General features: G+C 40.9%; 1 protein-coding gene across 1 annotated transcript; it reads left to right on the forward strand.

Annotated features, from left to right (window-relative positions):
• The first annotated feature begins 319 nt into the window (after positions 1–319).
• Positions 320–18,316, forward strand: LOC115447601 (angiomotin). Its single transcript, XM_037440609.1, is given in 20 exon segments — positions 320–571; positions 750–915; positions 2,831–3,003; positions 3,146–3,300; positions 3,823–4,030; positions 4,478–4,701; positions 4,908–5,088; positions 5,740–5,753; positions 5,755–5,887; positions 6,095–6,203; positions 6,405–6,550; positions 8,183–8,308; positions 8,488–8,501; positions 11,102–11,296; positions 11,474–11,608; positions 11,956–12,080; positions 12,413–12,526; positions 12,786–12,883; positions 16,179–16,412; positions 16,708–18,316. Coding segments are annotated over 19 exon segments (2,721 nt in total). The 5' UTR covers positions 320–571; positions 750–842; the 3' UTR covers positions 16,972–18,316.
• Positions 18,317–19,040: the final 724 nt, after the last annotated feature.

The raw sequence follows: 19,040 nt of genomic DNA on the forward strand, positions 1-19,040 counted from the left end.
TAATCACTAACTAGACGTGAATTTAAATTCTTTACTTGCCAATACTTGTTTAGTTACCCAGATTAAAGCCGAAACAAAATGTATGAAAATGGACCTTGAGGTATCGCCTTAAGGGTGTCCTAGATAAAAAAAAAAATATAGGCACTCCTTTTTTTACTAACTGTATTTTTGTTGGCAAAAGTATTATATCGATAACAACGTTCCAGCCAAACCCTTTGTCGGCTTCCCTAGAACCTGGCACCTGTAACGATCGCACCCTTGTGCCACCATAAAGTCAGTACCATTGAACGTAGCGATTTATGAAAACCCGTTTAGTTGTTTTTTTTTTATATATTTCCCAAAATAATGTTCATGAAAACGGGTACTTTGTTAAATCATACTGTTTGAGCCATCGATTTTCAGCCAAAGAAAATATTATGTTTCTATTTTTATATATCCATACTAAACTAAAATGTGTTCAAAAGTCTGGTATTACTAACTTTGACAACTGACCCCATCTATCAAAAGCTTTTCATTGCTAAATGCGATAAATGATTTCGATTTTATAACAAAAATTGTATATTAAGACGATGTGAGTGATATTTTTCTATCGAATGAACAAAAATCATATGAATGTGTTAAAAAAATGTCCCAAACTCATTATAATTTGTGTATATTACGTATCGTCGATGTCTTGTATTTCTTGTTGTATTCTATTTCTACTCGTAGATGCTGTGCTAATAAACATGAGTAACTTATTTCACTTCCAGATGCTTGACGCATAGCGTACAAGAGTAGTGTGTAGTGGTGCAGTGTGAGATGGTTTCTGTTCGGAAATCTGTGAAATCACCTCTGTAGCCAATATGGGGTCCATGCGACCTACGGGAAGGTTTCTTTCATTCGCAAACAACATTCAGAGGACGCAAAAACAAGCTGGTGAGTGGATTGCGTTGATTTACAAACATATTTAGTGAATTCCAATGTTATGAGTCATGATTGATGTTGATATTTCGTGTGTCCTTGTTTACGATTGTATACTGAAATTAATTTGAGATGTGTCGTGGTAAGTGAAATTGGGCTGTAGGTAATATTTTATTCATTACTCATGAAAAATAACGTCGACTATTCAGCCCTTTACAAAACATGACAAGAGAAAATGGTATTACTCAATAATTGTATAGAAATAGTGAATTCAATTCTAGTTAGTTACAAATTGCTGCTTTCGTTACAGATGACATAATTGTTTGCATGAAATAATTTGAATATAAATCCACTACAGTTGTATGTTGTGAGTTAATTTTGTGCATGCATATCCAATGTATGTTTCAAATATTCGTCATGAATATTTATAAATTATCATTATTTATTTATTACAGTAGTTGGTGTAAGATATATATTTAATGGAAATTGTAAATTTTATGTTAAACTTTTCTATTATTTATGGATTTCATCTACACTTGTCTTGCTTTTATGAAAAAAAGTATGTACAGTATTTTCTGCATTTATATGTTTTACATGTGTTTCTTCTAAACTGGTAGTTAAATTTAATGTTAAAAGTTGAAAAATAACTAATTATATGTAGATGGATCAAGTTCTTTAATGAAATATAAAATCTGTATATCAAATTGAGTAAATTGTTAGTTTACATACTAAACAAATAGAATAGAAATTAAAAACATATGGTTCTGTTACTCCTTGAATTATAATATGAATAACACACAAATGTAAAAGTGGTGACAAGTAGGGATTTTCCTGGATTTTATTTATGAGTTTAAGTATACTTTTTAGTCTATGTAGCTATATCTATTATATATGATATTTTTTTATAAATTACATTTAACTTTTATTTCTAAAATAAGGTTTTGACATTGATTATTTTGTCTACTAATTTGATCTTAAATTATTTTATCTGCAACTAGGTTAATAAAAATGCAGACTAATAAAGTTTATTGGAATGGGATTAATTATTTACTAGTATTATACATTGGGGGCCTGTTTCGTTACTTCTGAGTAAATACTACTCATCACATAAATGTCTAAGCCAACTAAAAAAAAATTACTTGATACTTGTTAAAAGGCACTAATAGGATATTTGACTATGTTTGTTTTGGGCATTTTTTAATATGTAACAGCAATTAGTATGAAAAAGAAATCCTTCTGTAAAACTGCATTAAAATTCGATAAGAAATAAGGCAGTAATTAAAATTTCAAATGTAATGCCTGTTGATGTCACATGCAATTATTTCGTCTCTTTCCTGTTATGTGATACTTACCTCTACTACCAAATTTCGATGGCTTATAACTTGTGGATTTTTCATCAGATCTCAGTGATTTCATCTGTTTTAGAATTTATACAACATAAATATTTAAAGTAATAAGGAGAGAAATAAAAGAGCAAGATGAGTAATGGTATATTGATATACTAAGATATATGACATTTAAGCATTATATTTATTTAAGGGAATCATACATTCATAATTTAGGAGGTGGGCTGACCAAGAAGGCTGTAAAGTCTTAAAAATGTCGGGAGAAAACTATAATGTAGAAATCATGATAAAATCCACAAAATAGTTGTATTTCAATGTCTAACATTCGCATAAAAATAAGAAAAAATATTTTTTGCTGAAACTAATGTATTTTGTATGATGAGTAGGATACATGTTTATTTATCTGTTGTTTTAAAAATGCAGTACTTATAGCATTTCTAACCATATAGTAAAATTAGGTATAGTATATTAATTAAATATACTAATATCAGTTACCTTATAACCATTTCATATGTAATGTTTATATATTGTAGTACAGTATATATGTGTATTATTTAATTATGATAGTAAAAAAATTGTCATAGTGCCAACTGGATTTCCGCAAAGTTTGTCGGGTAGTGAAACGGATGTGTCAACATCAAACGAAAACTTATCGAGGGAGGAGCGTTATGTCGTACGACACACTACAAGGGTTGAGCCACAGGGCCAAGAGAACCAGAGCCAATCCAACAATAATAACAACCGGAACTCCTTGAAGGTTAGCCTTTACCCAGATAAATTAAATCCTTTTATTAGTATATTATCAAGTTTTTATTTATTTTTACATTATACTCATTTAGTATTCTATTATAAGTTACCTCAGGGTGTGTAAATTGCATTATTCTTGTCTCATATTGTAGGAAAGTGTAACAGGCAGCAATCGCAACTCGTTAAAAGACTCTGTTGGTGGTAGTAACAGCAACAGAAGCTCTCTAGATGTTTCGTCATCGTCATACAACACGCTTATCATACACAGTCAAGATGACTCGTGGTCCACACGACCGACGCCCATTCGGTAAGCAATCCTCTTAGTTTTCACTATCATATATTTAAACAGGTTTATCAAATATTCAAATATAAACTCTCTATGCAGACAAGCTCTCAATGATAAGCAGTTGGTATGCAATTATATTTGTTTAATTGATATGAATTAATGTTTTGAAGGTTTACCTATTGAACTTTTATAAATCTATATAACCACAATACGTGTTTGATTAAATTCCGTTGTAACTTATAAGGAAAATATCGTAAATTGTTGTTTGAACTGATTGTAGCAATCGCATATTTGCAAAATTAGTCAGCATATTATCTTGTAGGACTTGTAATTGTCTTGTTGATGTTTATACACTCATATAAAGCCAAAAGCATCATCAAAAAGATATCTTAAATAAAAATACGCATCAGGAAAGTGTATTTTTTACATTATAGTAGTAAGGTAAATAAGTATCCGGTGGTCACCGTCGACCACATACATCCACAATATGAGAGGAAACATAAGCAACATTATATTTTTTTTTTTTTTCCATTGACCGCACAGAGAACACGAACGATCAAGTAGTGAAGTGAAGCACACAAATACTCAATCGTCACCGTACCACACGCTCAAAAAGACGGAGGGCGTGAAGAAGCCGAGCGGAATACCCTTACCCAAGGTGCACAAGGAGCAGGTGGTCACCACGACGGCTAACTACATCGATATAGGTGGTCAGAGGATATATACCAGCCCACCAGACCACGGCGTTCAGGTGAGATAAGATTGCTTGTGATTTTGGATCGGCTGATATTTTACATATCAAATGCTCTCACAACTGCTGATTATACCCAGAGTGACTTTTGCCTTTTTTTAACATTGTACATGAAATTAGTTCTACATATTATTACAACATAGCAAGGTTTTTATTTTCCTGGTCATCAATATAACACATTGATAAGTTTGCGTTTCTGAGCTGGCATTTAATATACGAACTGATTAGTTGGTCATGGTAGCAAGTGGAGATAAATAAATTACAGTGGTTTTGGAATGTTGATCTTTAATTTATAGAACATGTTATGTATATTTTAATGATATCAAAATGAGCTTAAGTTGCCACGTCTCGTTATTTGCTTAGCAGTAAAATATAGTTTATTTATATTTAGTAAAATTTATTCAAAGACAATATTTTATAATGAATAAGAATCTTGAATTAATTTAGGAAATTACCGAAATTCCCGACGACTTCCTGAACCAATCGTCGGTGCTGAAGCACTTGGCTAAGGAGGTGGCGCAGTCACCGACGCCGCGAGGCCCGACGCCCCCCGCCTCCCCGCGTGCTCCTCCACCCCGGGACGAAGGTCGCAAACCCAAGGGCAAGGGCTCCAAGTCGAAGCTCAGCAAGGAGAAACTAAGCTTGTCAAGATCACAGCCCGATTTGACCAGGTGAGTTTTAATATGGCTGTGAGGGTTTTCTTAAAATATATTTATCTTTGATACTTTTTGCTTCGTTATTCTAAAATTGTAAAAAAAATTGCCGAACATGACTTAAAAAATCACCGAACATGACAACGGTACTTCCCCATAAGACACACGTGAGGTTCGAAATGCCATTGCTCCGGTTTGTTGACTGAGTGTTGGTCGGTGTGCAGTGTGGGCGTGCGCGCGGTGCCGGGCGGGTCGGAGTCGAGCGGGTGGTGCAGCGGCGGCGAGGGCTCGCTGGAGGAGCCCGACGACGCCTTCACCGCCGTGCTGGACGCGCTCGCCGCCGAGAACCACCAGCTCAAGCGGCAGCTCGCCGACGCCTGCGAACGGGTCGCCAAGACTTCTAAGGTATCAGAAACTGGCTAGTTGAAAAGCCTTGTTTTCTCAAGTAGTGCTGAAAATATTGATTTTCTACATATACAAAATATGTACAAATTGTATTTAGAAACGGTTAAAAATTTTATAAAATTTAAATATGAACATATTCATCTGTAAAACTCACTTTCATTACCTCATGTGCGAGGCTATTATTAGCTTTTTACACTTTACGTATGTGAAGATAAAAATAAATCAACTAAAAATTCAATTGAATTCAGCGAATGAAACGGATTTCTTAGTAACGGATGAGTCAACTTCAAATGTATAGCCGTTCGGATTGATAGCACATTTGGATCCGACGACCTCTAAACATTGGCCCACGCAATGCAAGTGTGAAATCACCGTTGGGTCAGTAGCACGGTGTATTTATTCCGAGATCCTGTAATGAATGCCCACGCGTGTAAATATCGTCTGCTGCGAATAGACTGCCGCATCATCACATGTTAAAACGCACTTGGATGTAATTGATGCCTCAGCGTGATTGCATTGTGAGTACGAGAGCTTAGTCACGAGGGTAAGGATGATAAAGACTACAAATAACATGAAAGAGAAAAAATGTCATAATATTGGTTGTAGTCCTGAAAATTATAACGCGACATTTATATTTAAGAACTATTGTAGCTAGAGGAAGAAGTAGAAAGTGCGGACGGCCCACGAGGAGTTGGTGAGCTCATGCGAGAGACGAGAGCGGCTGGAGCGCGCGGCGCGTGCGCGGCTGCAGGCCGACTGCAGGAGGCTGCAGGAACTTAACCGCGCACTTAAACAACAGGTGAGCTGTCTTCGTTGGTTCAGTCGGAGGCTTTTGAATTTTGTAGATCTTTCTCCATATCATATTAATTATATGTGAACTCAGGTTTCATCACTTATTAAATATTTTTGTCTGTTGATTTTAACCCTAAGTCTACAATATGACTGGGGCTGTATATTTAAAATCATATCTCACTCCAGCCTGCAATAAATTGTATTCTTGCCATAGGTGGATTTACTGTCTCAAGGCGTTCGCACCGAGAACGACAACAGCGCGGAGGCGTTGCGCAAGGAGCTGCAGAACAGAGAGATGCTTATCGCACAACTTATAACACAAAGTATGAATATCTAACCACAATAGTTTTGGTGTCTATCGGCCGTTTTCAATCATCTATTCCAATCTCTTTTTTAATTCATCGCGAAAAAGGAACAAACAGATTTTTTTTTTGATATGCTCACAAATGAACTGGCCGTTAATGCAATATCTAACTTGGAATTAATAATATATTATTATTTTGTAACTGCCTCTCGTGTAACAGATAAGGAGCTTGCATGTGCCAAGGAGCGGCAGGAGATCGAGATGTCGGCACAGCGCGCCACCCTGCAGGAGCAGCGCACGCACATCGACATACTGGACACCGCGCTCACCAACGCGCAGGCCAACGTCGTACGCCTCGAGGAGGAGGTATTGTCAACTACCATGATTATTCTTATTCCACTCTGTTTCGAAGCGACGTTATGACGCAAAAATAGTCGATGTATTCTTATTATTACAAAAAAACTAAAAAAATATGGGTCTTGGCGCATGTTTACACATAGAGTAATTTTGAAAAATAAATATTTAGTTATTTCATATTGTATTCTAATATGCGATAAATTTCTAGTCATCAGTTTCTATGATATCTCTGTGTTTTGTGTTTCGTCATCGCATCATTTGAACATGTGTCAGTGAAATAATAACTATTAAAGAGTGTGAGTTGTATACTTAGTCTGGCCATAAATACTGTTACACTTAATTATAAAAAAATATTACATTTGAATTTCGAATCTGTCATTTTTATACGATTGTTCATTGTGTTTTCTCATTTTGGCGCCAATACATTGTAAAATATTTTGCGATATTAAAATGGTGTGGGGTGATAAAGAGAACCGAATCGCTGTGATAGCATTACACAAAGTAGGTATGGAGCCAAATGCAATTTTTAAAACTCTCCATACACTTGGTATTAGTAAAATGTTTGTGTACCGGGCTATTAATAGGTACAATGAGACCTCCTCTGTTTGTGACAGAAAAGATCTGGCCGTCCACGTAGTGTTCGTACGAAAAAGGTGGTCAAAGCAGTAAGGGAAAGAATTCGAAGAAATCCTGTCCGAAAGCAAAAGATTTTATCTCGGGAAATGAAGATAGCACCTAGAACCATGTCGCGTATTTTAAAAGATGACTTAGGACTTGCAGCCTATAAGAGACGCACTGGCCATTTCTTAACTGATAATTTAAAGAAGAATAGGGTGGTAAAATCGAAACAACTACTGAAGCGGTACGCAAAGGGAGGTCACAGAAAAATTTTGTTTACGGATGAGAAAATTTTTACAATTGAGCAACATTTTAACAAACAAAATGACCGTATTTATGCTCAAAGCTCTAAGGAAGCTTCCCAATTAGTCGACAGAGTGCAACGTGGACATTATCCGACTTCAGTGATGGTTTGGTGGGGTGTTAGCTATGAAGGAGTGACTGAGCCATATTTTTGTGAAAAGGTATCAAAACATCGGCACAAGTGTATCAAGATACCATTCTTGAGAAGGTAGTTAAGCCCCTTAACATCACCATGTTCAATAACCAAGTATGGTCCTTCCAGCAAGACTCGGCGCCGGGTCATAAAGCTCGGTCCACGCAGTCTTGGTTGGAATCGAACGTTTCGGACTTCATCAGAGCTGAAGACTGGCCGTCGTCTAGTCCCGATCTTAATCCGCTGGATTATGATTTGTGGTCAGTTTTAGAGAGTACAGCTTGCTCTAAACGCCATGATAATTTGGAGTCCCTAAAACAATCTATACGATTGGCAGTGAAGAATTTTCCCATGGAAAGAGTGCGTGCTTCTATTGATAACTGGCCTCATCGTTTAAAGGACTGTATTGCAGCCAATGGAGACCACTTCGAATAAGCTTTTTATATTTTTAATTGTTTTATATTTATGTATTAAACTGACACACTGTAAAAGTAATAAATGTTATTTGCAGTTAACAATTTTCTTTTTTCTTTATTACAATATTTATGGCAAGACTAGGTAATGTAGTTGTGTGCTGTCTTGCGTAGTGTCGGCACGCGGGCGGGTACGTGGAGCGCGTGGCGGGGCTGCAGCGCGCGCTGGGGTCGCTGCAGCTCGCCGCCGAGCGCCGCGAGCACTCCGAGCGCAAGCTGCGACACCAGCTCGAGACTCGAGCTGCACGCGCTCAGGTACACCTCGGCAATGTAGTAGTGTGGTGCGTTGTGTAGTGTCGCACGCGGGCGGGTACGTGGAGCGCGTGGCGGGGCTGCAGCGCGCGCTGGGGTCGCTGCAGCTCGCCGCCGAGCGCCGCGAGCACTCCGAGCGCAAGCTGCGACACCAGCTCGAGACCGAGCTGCACGCGCTCAGGTACACCTCGGCAATGTAGTAGTGTGGTGCGTTGTGTAGTGTCGCACGCGGGCGGGTACGTGGAGCGCGTGGCGGGGCTGCAGCGCGCGCTGGGGTCGCTGCAGCTCGCCGCCGAGCGCCGCGAGCACTCCGAGCGCAAGCTGCGACACCAGCTCGAGACCGAGCTGCACGCGCTCAGGTACACCTCGGCAATGTAGTAGTGTGGTGCGTTGTGTAGTGTCGCACGCGGGCGGGTACGTGGAGCGCGTGGCGGGGCTGCAGCGCGCGCTGGGGTCGCTGCAGCTCGCCGCCGAGCGCCGCGAGCACTCCGAGCGCAAGCTGCGACACCAGCTCGAGACCGAGCTGCACGCGCTCAGGTACACCTCGGCAATGTAGTAGTGTGGTGCGTTGTGTAGTGTCGCACGCGGGCGGGTACGTGGAGCGCGTGGCGGGGCTGCAGCGCGCGCTGGGGTCGCTGCAGCTCGCCGCCGAGCGCCGCGAGCACTCCGAGCGCAAGCTGCGACACCAGCTCGAGACCGAGCTGCACGCGCTCAGGTACACCTCGGCAATGTAGTAGTGTGGTGCGTTGTGTAGTGTCGCACGCGGGCGGGTACGTGGAGCGCGTGGCGGGGCTGCAGCGCGCGCTGGGGTCGCTGCAGCTCGCCGCCGAGCGCCGCGAGCACTCCGAGCGCAAGCTGCGACACCAGCTCGAGACCGAGCTGCACGCGCTCAGGTACACCTCGGCAATGTAGTAGTGTGGTGCGTTGTGTAGTGTCGCACGCGGGCGGGTACGTGGAGCGCGTGGCGGGGCTGCAGCGCGCGCTGGGGTCGCTGCAGCTCGCCGCCGAGCGCCGCGAGCACTCCGAGCGCAAGCTGCGACACCAGCTCGAGACCGAGCTGCACGCGCTCAGGTACACCTCGGCAATGTAGTAGTGTGGTGCGTTGTGTAGTGTCGCACGCGGGCGGGTACGTGGAGCGCGTGGCGGGGCTGCAGCGCGCGCTGGGGTCGCTGCAGCTCGCCGCCGAGCGCCGCGAGCACTCCGAGCGCAAGCTGCGACACCAGCTCGAGACCGAGCTGCACGCGCTCAGGTACACCTCGGCAATGTAGGAGTGTGGTGCGTTGTGTAGTGTCGCACGCGGGCGGGTACGTGGAGCGCGTGGCGGGGCTGCAGCGCGCGCTGGGGTCGCTGCAGCTCGCCGCCGAGCGCCGCGAGCACTCCGAGCGCAAGCTGCGACACCAGCTCGAGACCGAGCTGCACGCGCTCAGGTACACCTCGGCAATGTAGTAGTGTGGTGCGTTGTGTAGTGTCGCACGCGGGCGGGTACGTGGAGCGCGTGGCGGGGCTGCAGCGCGCGCTGGGGTCGCTGCAGCTCGCCGCCGAGCGCCGCGAGCACTCCGAGCGCAAGCTGCGACACCAGCTCGAGACCGAGCTGCACGCGCTCAGGTACACCTCGGCAATGTAGTAGTGTGGTGCGTTGTGTAGTGTCGCACGCGGGCGGGTACGTGGAGCGCGTGGCGGGGCTGCAGCGCGCGCTGGGGTCGCTGCAGCTCGCCGCCGAGCGCCGCGAGCACTCCGAGCGCAAGCTGCGACACCAGCTCGAGACCGAGCTGCACGCGCTCAGGTACACCTCGGCAATGTAGTAGTGTGGTGCGTTGTGTAGTGTCGCACGCGGGCGGGTACGTGGAGCGCGTGGCGGGGCTGCAGCGCGCGCTGGGGTCGCTGCAGCTCGCCGCCGAGCGCCGCGAGCACTCCGAGCGCAAGCTGCGACACCAGCTCGAGACCGAGCTGCACGCGCTCAGGTACACCTCGGCAATGTAGTAGTGTGGTGCGTTGTGTAGTGTCGCACGCGGGCGGGTACGTGGAGCGCGTGGCGGGGCTGCAGCGCGCGCTGGGGTCGCTGCAGCTCGCCGCCGAGCGCCGCGAGCACTCCGAGCGCAAGCTGCGACACCAGCTCGAGACCGAGCTGCACGCGCTCAGGTACACCTCGGCAATGTAGTAGTGTGGTGCGTTGTGTAGTGTCGCACGCGGGCGGGTAAGTGGAGCGCGTGGCGGGGCTGCAGCGCGCGCTGGGGTCGCTGCAGCTCGCCGCCGAGCGCTGCGAGCACTCCGAGCGCAAGCTGCGACACCAGCTCGAGACCGAGCTGCACGCGCTCAGGTACACCTCGGCAATGTAGTAGTGTGGTGCGTTGTGTAGTGTCGCACGCGGGCGGGTAAGTGGAGCGCGTGGCGGGGCTGCAGCGCGCGCTGGGGTCGCTGCAGCTCGCCGCCGAGCGCTGCGAGCACTCCGAGCGCAAGCTGCGACACCAGCTCGAGACCGAGCTGCACGCGCTCAGGTACACCTCGGCTATGTAGTGATGCTCAATAGGCTCAGAATCAGTTCATGCTGGTCCATCTTAGAATCATATGCTATTCCACCTCAGAAACGTATGCCTACCTAAGAATCATCTGTCTTTATTTTTCACATACACTAACACATGATACAATAACCTGAAAAATGTTTATCAGGTCCTGTTAAAATTAAACCCGTACATAATAGAGCATATGAAACTCTTGCACCCTTTTATCAGAGTAAACCCTAAACAATGATTAATTGAATATCTATATTTATTTACTTTCTAGAAAACGGGAATGCAATTGTGGTGGCGCTAACTCGCTGAACGGTAACGGCGAGACTGAGGCTGAATTGCGACGGCAGCTACGCGAGAGGGACGAGAGGTTCCTGGCGCTGGAGGGCGAGTGCGCCAAGTGGGAGCAGCGATATCTGGAGGAGGCGGCGCTCAGGCAGGCCGCTGTCTCCGCCGCCTCTATACCTAAGTGAGTGATCGTTTATTAGATTAAAATTATAAATCATTATTATAAACATCACCATACGATTTCTTGATGGAAGTGGTGATCCACTACCACTATCGTCACCATCGACAAGTCCTCAATTTAAATTGGTAGTTTTCTTATTACAACTTGATATTTAGGGAACATATTGGTCTCTTTCAGGGATGCTAAAATAGCAGCGTTGGAGAAAACGTCAGCAGAATCCGAAAGGTTAATGGCCGAGGCGCGCAACGAGAAAATACGACACATGGACGAACTTCACTCGGCACAGAAGAAAGTCGCCGATTTGGAGGGCCGGTAATCATTTGTGAATTTTTAAGTAGTAAGCCTTGAGAGCATGAAACTGTCATCAACTGCTTATATTAATGTTGGCTTCATATTGAGTTATCGATTTTATACGAGTTGACGTGAATGATGAGACTAGGGTTTAAAATATCGATTCTAAGTATCGATACAAATTATTTATTTTATATTTCATTGCACGGTGTCGATACTCGATAAATAACTCCTTGCAAGAGTTGCCATTATCGGTTATCGAAATATCGATACTCGAAAAAGAATATCGGTAACCGACTTAAGAATTTAGTATATTTGTGTTTTGGCAATTATAGAAATTTTGATCTTGATCAACCAATACTTTACAGAGTAAAAGAATTGGAGTCTAAGGTAGCGGAGCGCGACGCGATGATCAAAGTGTTGCAGAAGCACACTAGCGCCGCATACGACAGCGGAGCGTCTCTAAGGAACAACTCTAGTAGGGAAGAACTTGGTAAGTATTATAACAGCAATTTTTCAAAGTAACACGATTTATTGCTAAGATAAAATTATATAAAAAGGAATATGGCCCAGGCATGGTGCATCGTCAACACCATTTATCGTGATCGAAAACTATTAATTTTTTTTTTCCATATTTTATTCCATAACTATAAATTTCAATTTATTATACTAGCAAGAATGGCAAGACCAGTCGCGTAAAATGTCACCTACGATTAGACAATAATCGATATCGAATCGATTCGATTCATGTAAAATGTGCGACAATATGAAGCTATTTATTAACCTGGTATACTGAAAGGCTGAGCATAAATATGTTGTTCGCAGTGGGCCTGTCGTCGGGCGCATCGTTCTCCAGCGCGGAGGGCGGCGGCAGCGTAGCGGGCCGCTACCGGCATCTCACGCGCAGGAACTACTCTCCGCACAACGACAACTCCAGCGGTAAACTTAAATGATCTTACAATTATTAAAGTTACATACTAATTTCTTTAGGGATGTATTGTTGGCTCAGAAATTCACCTTTAGGACTTTAAATTTTAGTATAGTACGTGACGTGAAAGCACTTATGTACTGCTACAGTATCAGTGGAAAGTGAGTGTGTTGCTGACCTTGAAAAGGAATAGGTATTGGAAGAAGAGGTGGGATAGAGTTTGGCTATACGAACCAAAATCGCTATTCAATGCCCGTGGTGCATGTGCAGGTTGCGGGTTCGAGAGCGGTTCGCTTCGGCTGGAGGAGCGCCTGGAGGAGCAGCTGGCGGCGCTGGAGTCGCGGCTGGAGCGCGCGCCCGTGCCCGCCGTGAGTTACCGACCCGACGCGCGACCGCATGCCTCCTACTACTGACCACTCCACCACCGCCGGCCTTAGGGAGCGCTACGTTGCTCATAGCCCACAAATTATGTCGCCAGATGATTTAATAGTTCGCTGGAAAAAGGATCTCCGATTTTTTTTTATATCTGGAGCGCATGGCTACCCAAGGCCGGCCCTACTCACAACTACCCACTACTCCAACGATACTACTAAACACAATTTTATTGCAAAACGATATTTGATACGTAAAATATTGGTCTATAAACTCATTACGATATTTCGAAATAATCCATTATTAAAATGATATTAAACAATAAATTATCGATTTATACTACGTATCCCAATCAACCGTTGTCCAAAATAATACTTATACAACGCCTAGCCGGAATACGAGTTTTTCGATAGATAACTAAACTAGCCACACACTTGTCAATATCAATTGAAACGCCAATTCGTAGTTAGCTTTTTGCATTGTGTAAATTACAATAAGAAAAAAAGACATTATTTCTTTTTTAACTTGTCTATTATTTTTTTTAAGTAGGATTGAAAATTGTTAACTATTAATCGATACGCATCAAGACGTAAGTCGAAGTAGTGTGACAATTTCAAAAACTATTATGATTTAGCTCTTACAATTTTTTGCGAGCGAGCATACTAAAACCTTTTCTTATCTACCTAATCGAAACAATCTTTAGGTTCGTAAACGACAATAACTGATTAAATATCGACATGTGTGGCTGGCATTAAATGATTCGCCTAAACGACATAATAAAAAAGTTTCAATACATTGCGTCTTTACAATTCTTGTCTCTCACAATACATAACAACATTCCTTCTATGAATTCCGTATTACGTAACATTCCTTCAGGTTTTATTCCTACAGTAATCGCTTTGGTTTTGTTTTGTTTGATATTATAATGTTTTCATGTCGCTGTTTCATAACTCGATAACATTCATAAAATAAGGTCAATAGCAGACAATACTCGGTATTTATTAATATGAATGAATCAAATTGTTTATGGTAAAATGTATTTGAATATACCTTTTTTATACTGTGTTTAAACTGTTTAAATATTATTAGCACCCATTAATATTTTGTTATCGTAAAATCGGTGCAAATAATATTTTTGGTTAATTCTTGTATTAAGAATTAAGGCAGGTTTACACTTTAGTGACTTTTGTAGGCTTTATTCACCATCATTCAGTGAATCCTCAGTGATGGTCGATGTATCATTTATAGTACTATATAGCAATAGACTATTGTTTTAATAATGGTGCATTTAAAATGATAGTTACTAGTTCCTTACTAAGGAGTGTGTGGCAGTTATTTGACATTAAGTTATCAAGAATTGAACCTACAATAGCACTATTATGTAAATCATGTATTTTAAGAATTTTTGAAGAATTTAGTCATGATATATTCTTATAATATTAAATAAGCGAGCATAAATATTTCATAAAACAATAACAGTAAATAGGTACATATTTCAACTGTATAAGAAATAGTGCCTTTGAAAGTGTCTTAACGTGAATGCGTCGGTGCCAATAATGGATTTAGATTTACAAGAATCTCTTCCTGACATATTTACTCTCCACTAGTAACATCCTAGTCTCATTAAGTAAGTTTGTAAGATTATATATAGGTAACAACATTGATTTATTAAATTTATTCTTATGTATATAACAATTGGCAACTTAATGTAATTATAAGTAACTCGAACACAATTGGTATATATGAGAATAAATTTAATAATCTAAACCAGCTATTATATTATTATAATGGTGTAGGAAATTTTTTATTTGTGTAGCTTTAAGTTTCCGCACATTATAAACTCTAGGCATTGGTCACAAAAATATGCCAAAGTTAGAATAAATTTATATTCGGCATCTGTTTATAAAAATGTATTCTAATTTATTTGGTGTAAGAAAATTTAAATGTAAGGTTTTTTCTGCTATTTATTTTATACGATTTTGCGTAACAGCTTAGCCGGTGTATGAAAATTGTTGTTGTTTAAGTGAAACTGAAACTCGAAACATATTAGTCTATTCGCTAGTAGGTACCTCGCTTTATTTTTCATTAAAAAAAACGTTAAACTTGTGTTTGTGGTAATTATGTACTTGTATATTGCAAATCTCATTTAGTTTTCACGATCTGTCGCAAATTGTTATGTGCCTATTTTGCCTTTATAGTTTTAAAGCTAAAGATACGGTGTCATGACAGATAGTACATATTACAATAGTGAATATGTCGCCTTATTCGAGAAACAATTACGTCGTGCTGAGGCTCTAATTTAAGAACAATATTTATGTATACATAATTCATATATTTTCGTAATGTGTATTCAATGTAATATTTTTATAGAAAGCATGTTTTAGAATAAAAATCATGTTTTGTTTGTTGTGGTTTTAATGGCTGTACCTAACAATGAAGCTTTGTGAGCTTAGAATATGCTGATCTGACCCGTGTTGAGTGACGAATGATGCACACAGTTCTTATACATAAAACAAATGTATAGAAAAACATTCCTAACGTTTTACTTTCGAAATATTAACATAATTTATTCGCTTTTGTTTGAAGTGTTGCAGTGATAGCCTACTGACACCGTTTTAGTAACAAGGCTACTCTAAATTAATCACGTCGAGTAAACTTTACAAAATTAAAACACAAGATCGTTATACAACGTTGGTCAAACTTGTTTTTAATCATGTTGACTACACATGAGAGTTTTCTTAATTGGGTATAATTATGCGTGACTTGTATTACGGATGGTTCGGCAGCTCGAGTGGTTTGGTTAGAGTGGTCGACTTATAACTCTCTTCGAATCCCCGATAATAAGGTAAGTACTGCGTGTTGGTTTGTATTGATCTATTGCTTAAGTGTATTAACATTAAATTCGGTTGTTTCGACACGAATAATTCGTGAAATTAGTATAAACCTTGAGATATTTTTTATTTAGTTTCAATAACCCAGTTGTGAACGACTATTTTTTGATCACCCGTAAAATATTTTGCGAGTTACCAGCTAGATGCTCCAAATATATACCGAGGATATTTTAAACAATTAATCTATACTATAAAATATAAAATGTGTATTGGCACATCCTTATAAAGTATCTTAACTGTTACTGTCAGGGCATAGCGAAAATAGACCAATCAGCATACAGTTTGCGCGACTCTTACAATGACTTGTTTTGATTGGTTTATTCTCACCATTAACGTATCGTTAAAGGTTAGAATACTCTATTGATATCGGCTCTAAGTCTAATCTAAAGCTATGTTCCAGCGAGGACTATGCTGCTTCCCTGGTCTGGGCACGGTGGGTGCGCGGGGCGGTGGGGGTGGTGGTGGTAGTGGGCGCGGTGAGGAGGCGCTGCTGCTGGAGCGACAAGGCCGCGCCTCGCAGCAGACGCGCTCGTCCTCCCTGCCCCCGCCGCCCTCCGCACTGCCGCGTCCGCCGCGGAAACCATCCGCACGTAACACCAGATACGACCGGCTCGAACATAGAGACGCTAGAAAGGTATGCTCGTATCATATTCTCATGTTTCTCTATCTTTACTAGATGGTCATGCGAGAGCCCTTTTGAAAGAGAGTAACACCACAATGTCTATTTTTGCCTGGCAACAATATTCCAGCACTGCTGTGTTCTGATTGAAAGCACATTGTAGCCAGTTATTTACTGGACATTACGACTTTACATCTAAAGTCGTAGGATGACAAGTGTAATAAAATGTTCGGATGGTGTTACTTACCAGCAAAAAAATAGCTTGGTCGTATCGTCATATATTTCTAAAAATGATATTTTTACATTGCAGGATTCAGACGGCTCTGGTTCTATAGCTTCGACCGCCTCTCGCAGCTCTCCGTTACCATACGACACTGGGACCGTTCGGAAACTACCTTCAGTGCCAACCTCGGCATCTCTACCCGCAGCAGAGTCCAGGGAATCGCTAGTTAGGCCCCGGGACTCGAGTTTACCTTCCCCTTCAAAGCTAGCTGTCTACGCCGCCGCTAGGCGACGTTCTGCCGAGTCAGCAAAAGATAACAAAAGAACGCATCACTATCGCATTCAGTTCTAAAAAATAAAGTATTTCTCTTCTTGTTTAAAATTTGACAATAGCTTTTCGGATTGTTTTTTAGGTGAAAGTTCGATTGGCTTAGAGGATTTTTTCTACTGTTTGAATAGCATTAAACTTTTTAGCACTGATATTTCATGACGCCTAGAACTATAAATAAAATGAAAGAAACGAAAAATTAATAATAAATATTTCAAATGTCCGTACAACTTAAGCCGCAAAATGAGAATGTTTTTTGCTAATATCCATATTTACATTCGGAGTGTATTTTGCCGTTTTAGTAATATCAATATTTTTCCCTGATTAGTAACTACTTCACGTGGCGAGAATTCGTAATTACTTAATATTTATCTGATTGTTTTTCGCAATTATGTAAGTATTAGTCATAATTATTGGTATCAATATAACATTTTAAGCCTAAACAACATGGGCAAATCAAAATTTTAATTACTTAATAAAATTAATGTTTGCAAATAAATAAATTTCATTGTGACTGTAAATAATTTACAAGAAATTGCGTGTGCGTTTTGTAGATAAGTGTACGTGTGCTATGTTAAAACCAGTAATGAATCAGAATACATAATGTTGATAAATCGATTCAACAATATCTCAATGAGGCTAGTTAGTTTCCATAAAGACTGTCGTAAATCAAGTTTCGGTATACTATTTTCATTGTACAGTAAATGAAGTACAAGCAGTATGATCGTGGTAATTGGAACTAATAAATGGTTAGTTTCTTTATTACCCAATAAGAATGTTATAACAGGCAGAGTGCGTATATCGTTATATTTTATGGTATAATTATAATATGCATTTAGTCCGAACGTTTTATAGCTCAAATAGATGTTTCAATGCTTTTTGTCGTTTTGCGTATCCATTATTTTTTAAGTTCACTCGATGGTCGTTGCATCTATTTCGAAATGAAATTGCGTGTTATACGGTGGTGTCGGGTTGGTATAGGTATGTTTATTCTGGAATTAGTCGCTTTATCGACAACATCGACTAATATAGTGCAAATGGTTACAACACTAGACAATATTGTCATGCGCGGGAAGTATAAGCGACCGCGATGTATGGACTTTTAGTTTTGCGGGAATAATTTAGTGAACGTAATTATGAGGTGTCTATAAATATTTACCTAGGTGTTTGTTGTTGGTTGGTAAGAGTGCCGGTTATTGCACGTTTGCGACGGGAAAATAACGTAATGAATTTGTTTATAAATTCAAGTGTGACTTTGTAAATGTTGTGGCTTGCTGATTTTGTATTTGTCCGAATTGTGTTTAATGATTGGTTTTCATTCCACTTTGCCAGTGTATAACTAAAATAAACGGTAATTGTTTTTTTACTATTATTTTGTTTTATTTAGTAACCATAGTACTTAAGCCCTATATACGAAACTAGTAATATATTGAATTGATCAAGTCTCTATAAATAACTGTTTCAATATTACCTTTGGGCCAAGGGAAAGTACTGAAACGAAAAAGAAATTACCAACATCTTCGAAGGTGTTGAATTAAAAATCTGAACAATATTCTGGCCAGGGACACAAGACGCCAATGCCGGTCAATGCAGCGTCTTCAAACTGGTTGTAATTGCAAACAAGCAGTTCGCAGAATCCATAATTAGAGTCACGATCCCAACAGTGACGTACAACTGACGAGGGATATTAGAAACGCTATTCGATACTACAATATCATTAGCTAAATTCGCATGAAATGTTATTGCGTTTTCCTCTTACAATAGGTAATTTATCTATTAAAACTTACAATCTATAAATAACATAAGGTGGTCTATATCTTTGATTTTAAGAGGAAAAATTTGGTTACAAATTATTCCATTAGCCTTATGTCGATTAATTTAGCAACACGACCTACTTTGTAAGTATAAAAATACCTATTACTGTTGAATATGATCTCGAATTGTTCTCGATCCAGCCTTGATCCTGACATTTAGATACCTATCGAGAATTGAGGTCGCACGGCGGCCTCGCGCGCCTTACCGACCGCCGCACGCCGCGCCGCGCGCCTCGCCGCTTGCGCAACCGACTCCTCGCCATCAACTGCCAATTACCA

Source organism: Manduca sexta, chromosome 20, assembly GCF_014839805.1.
Source record: "Manduca sexta isolate Smith_Timp_Sample1 chromosome 20, JHU_Msex_v1.0, whole genome shotgun sequence".
Classification (NCBI taxonomy): Eukaryota; Metazoa; Arthropoda; class Insecta; order Lepidoptera; family Sphingidae; genus Manduca; species Manduca sexta.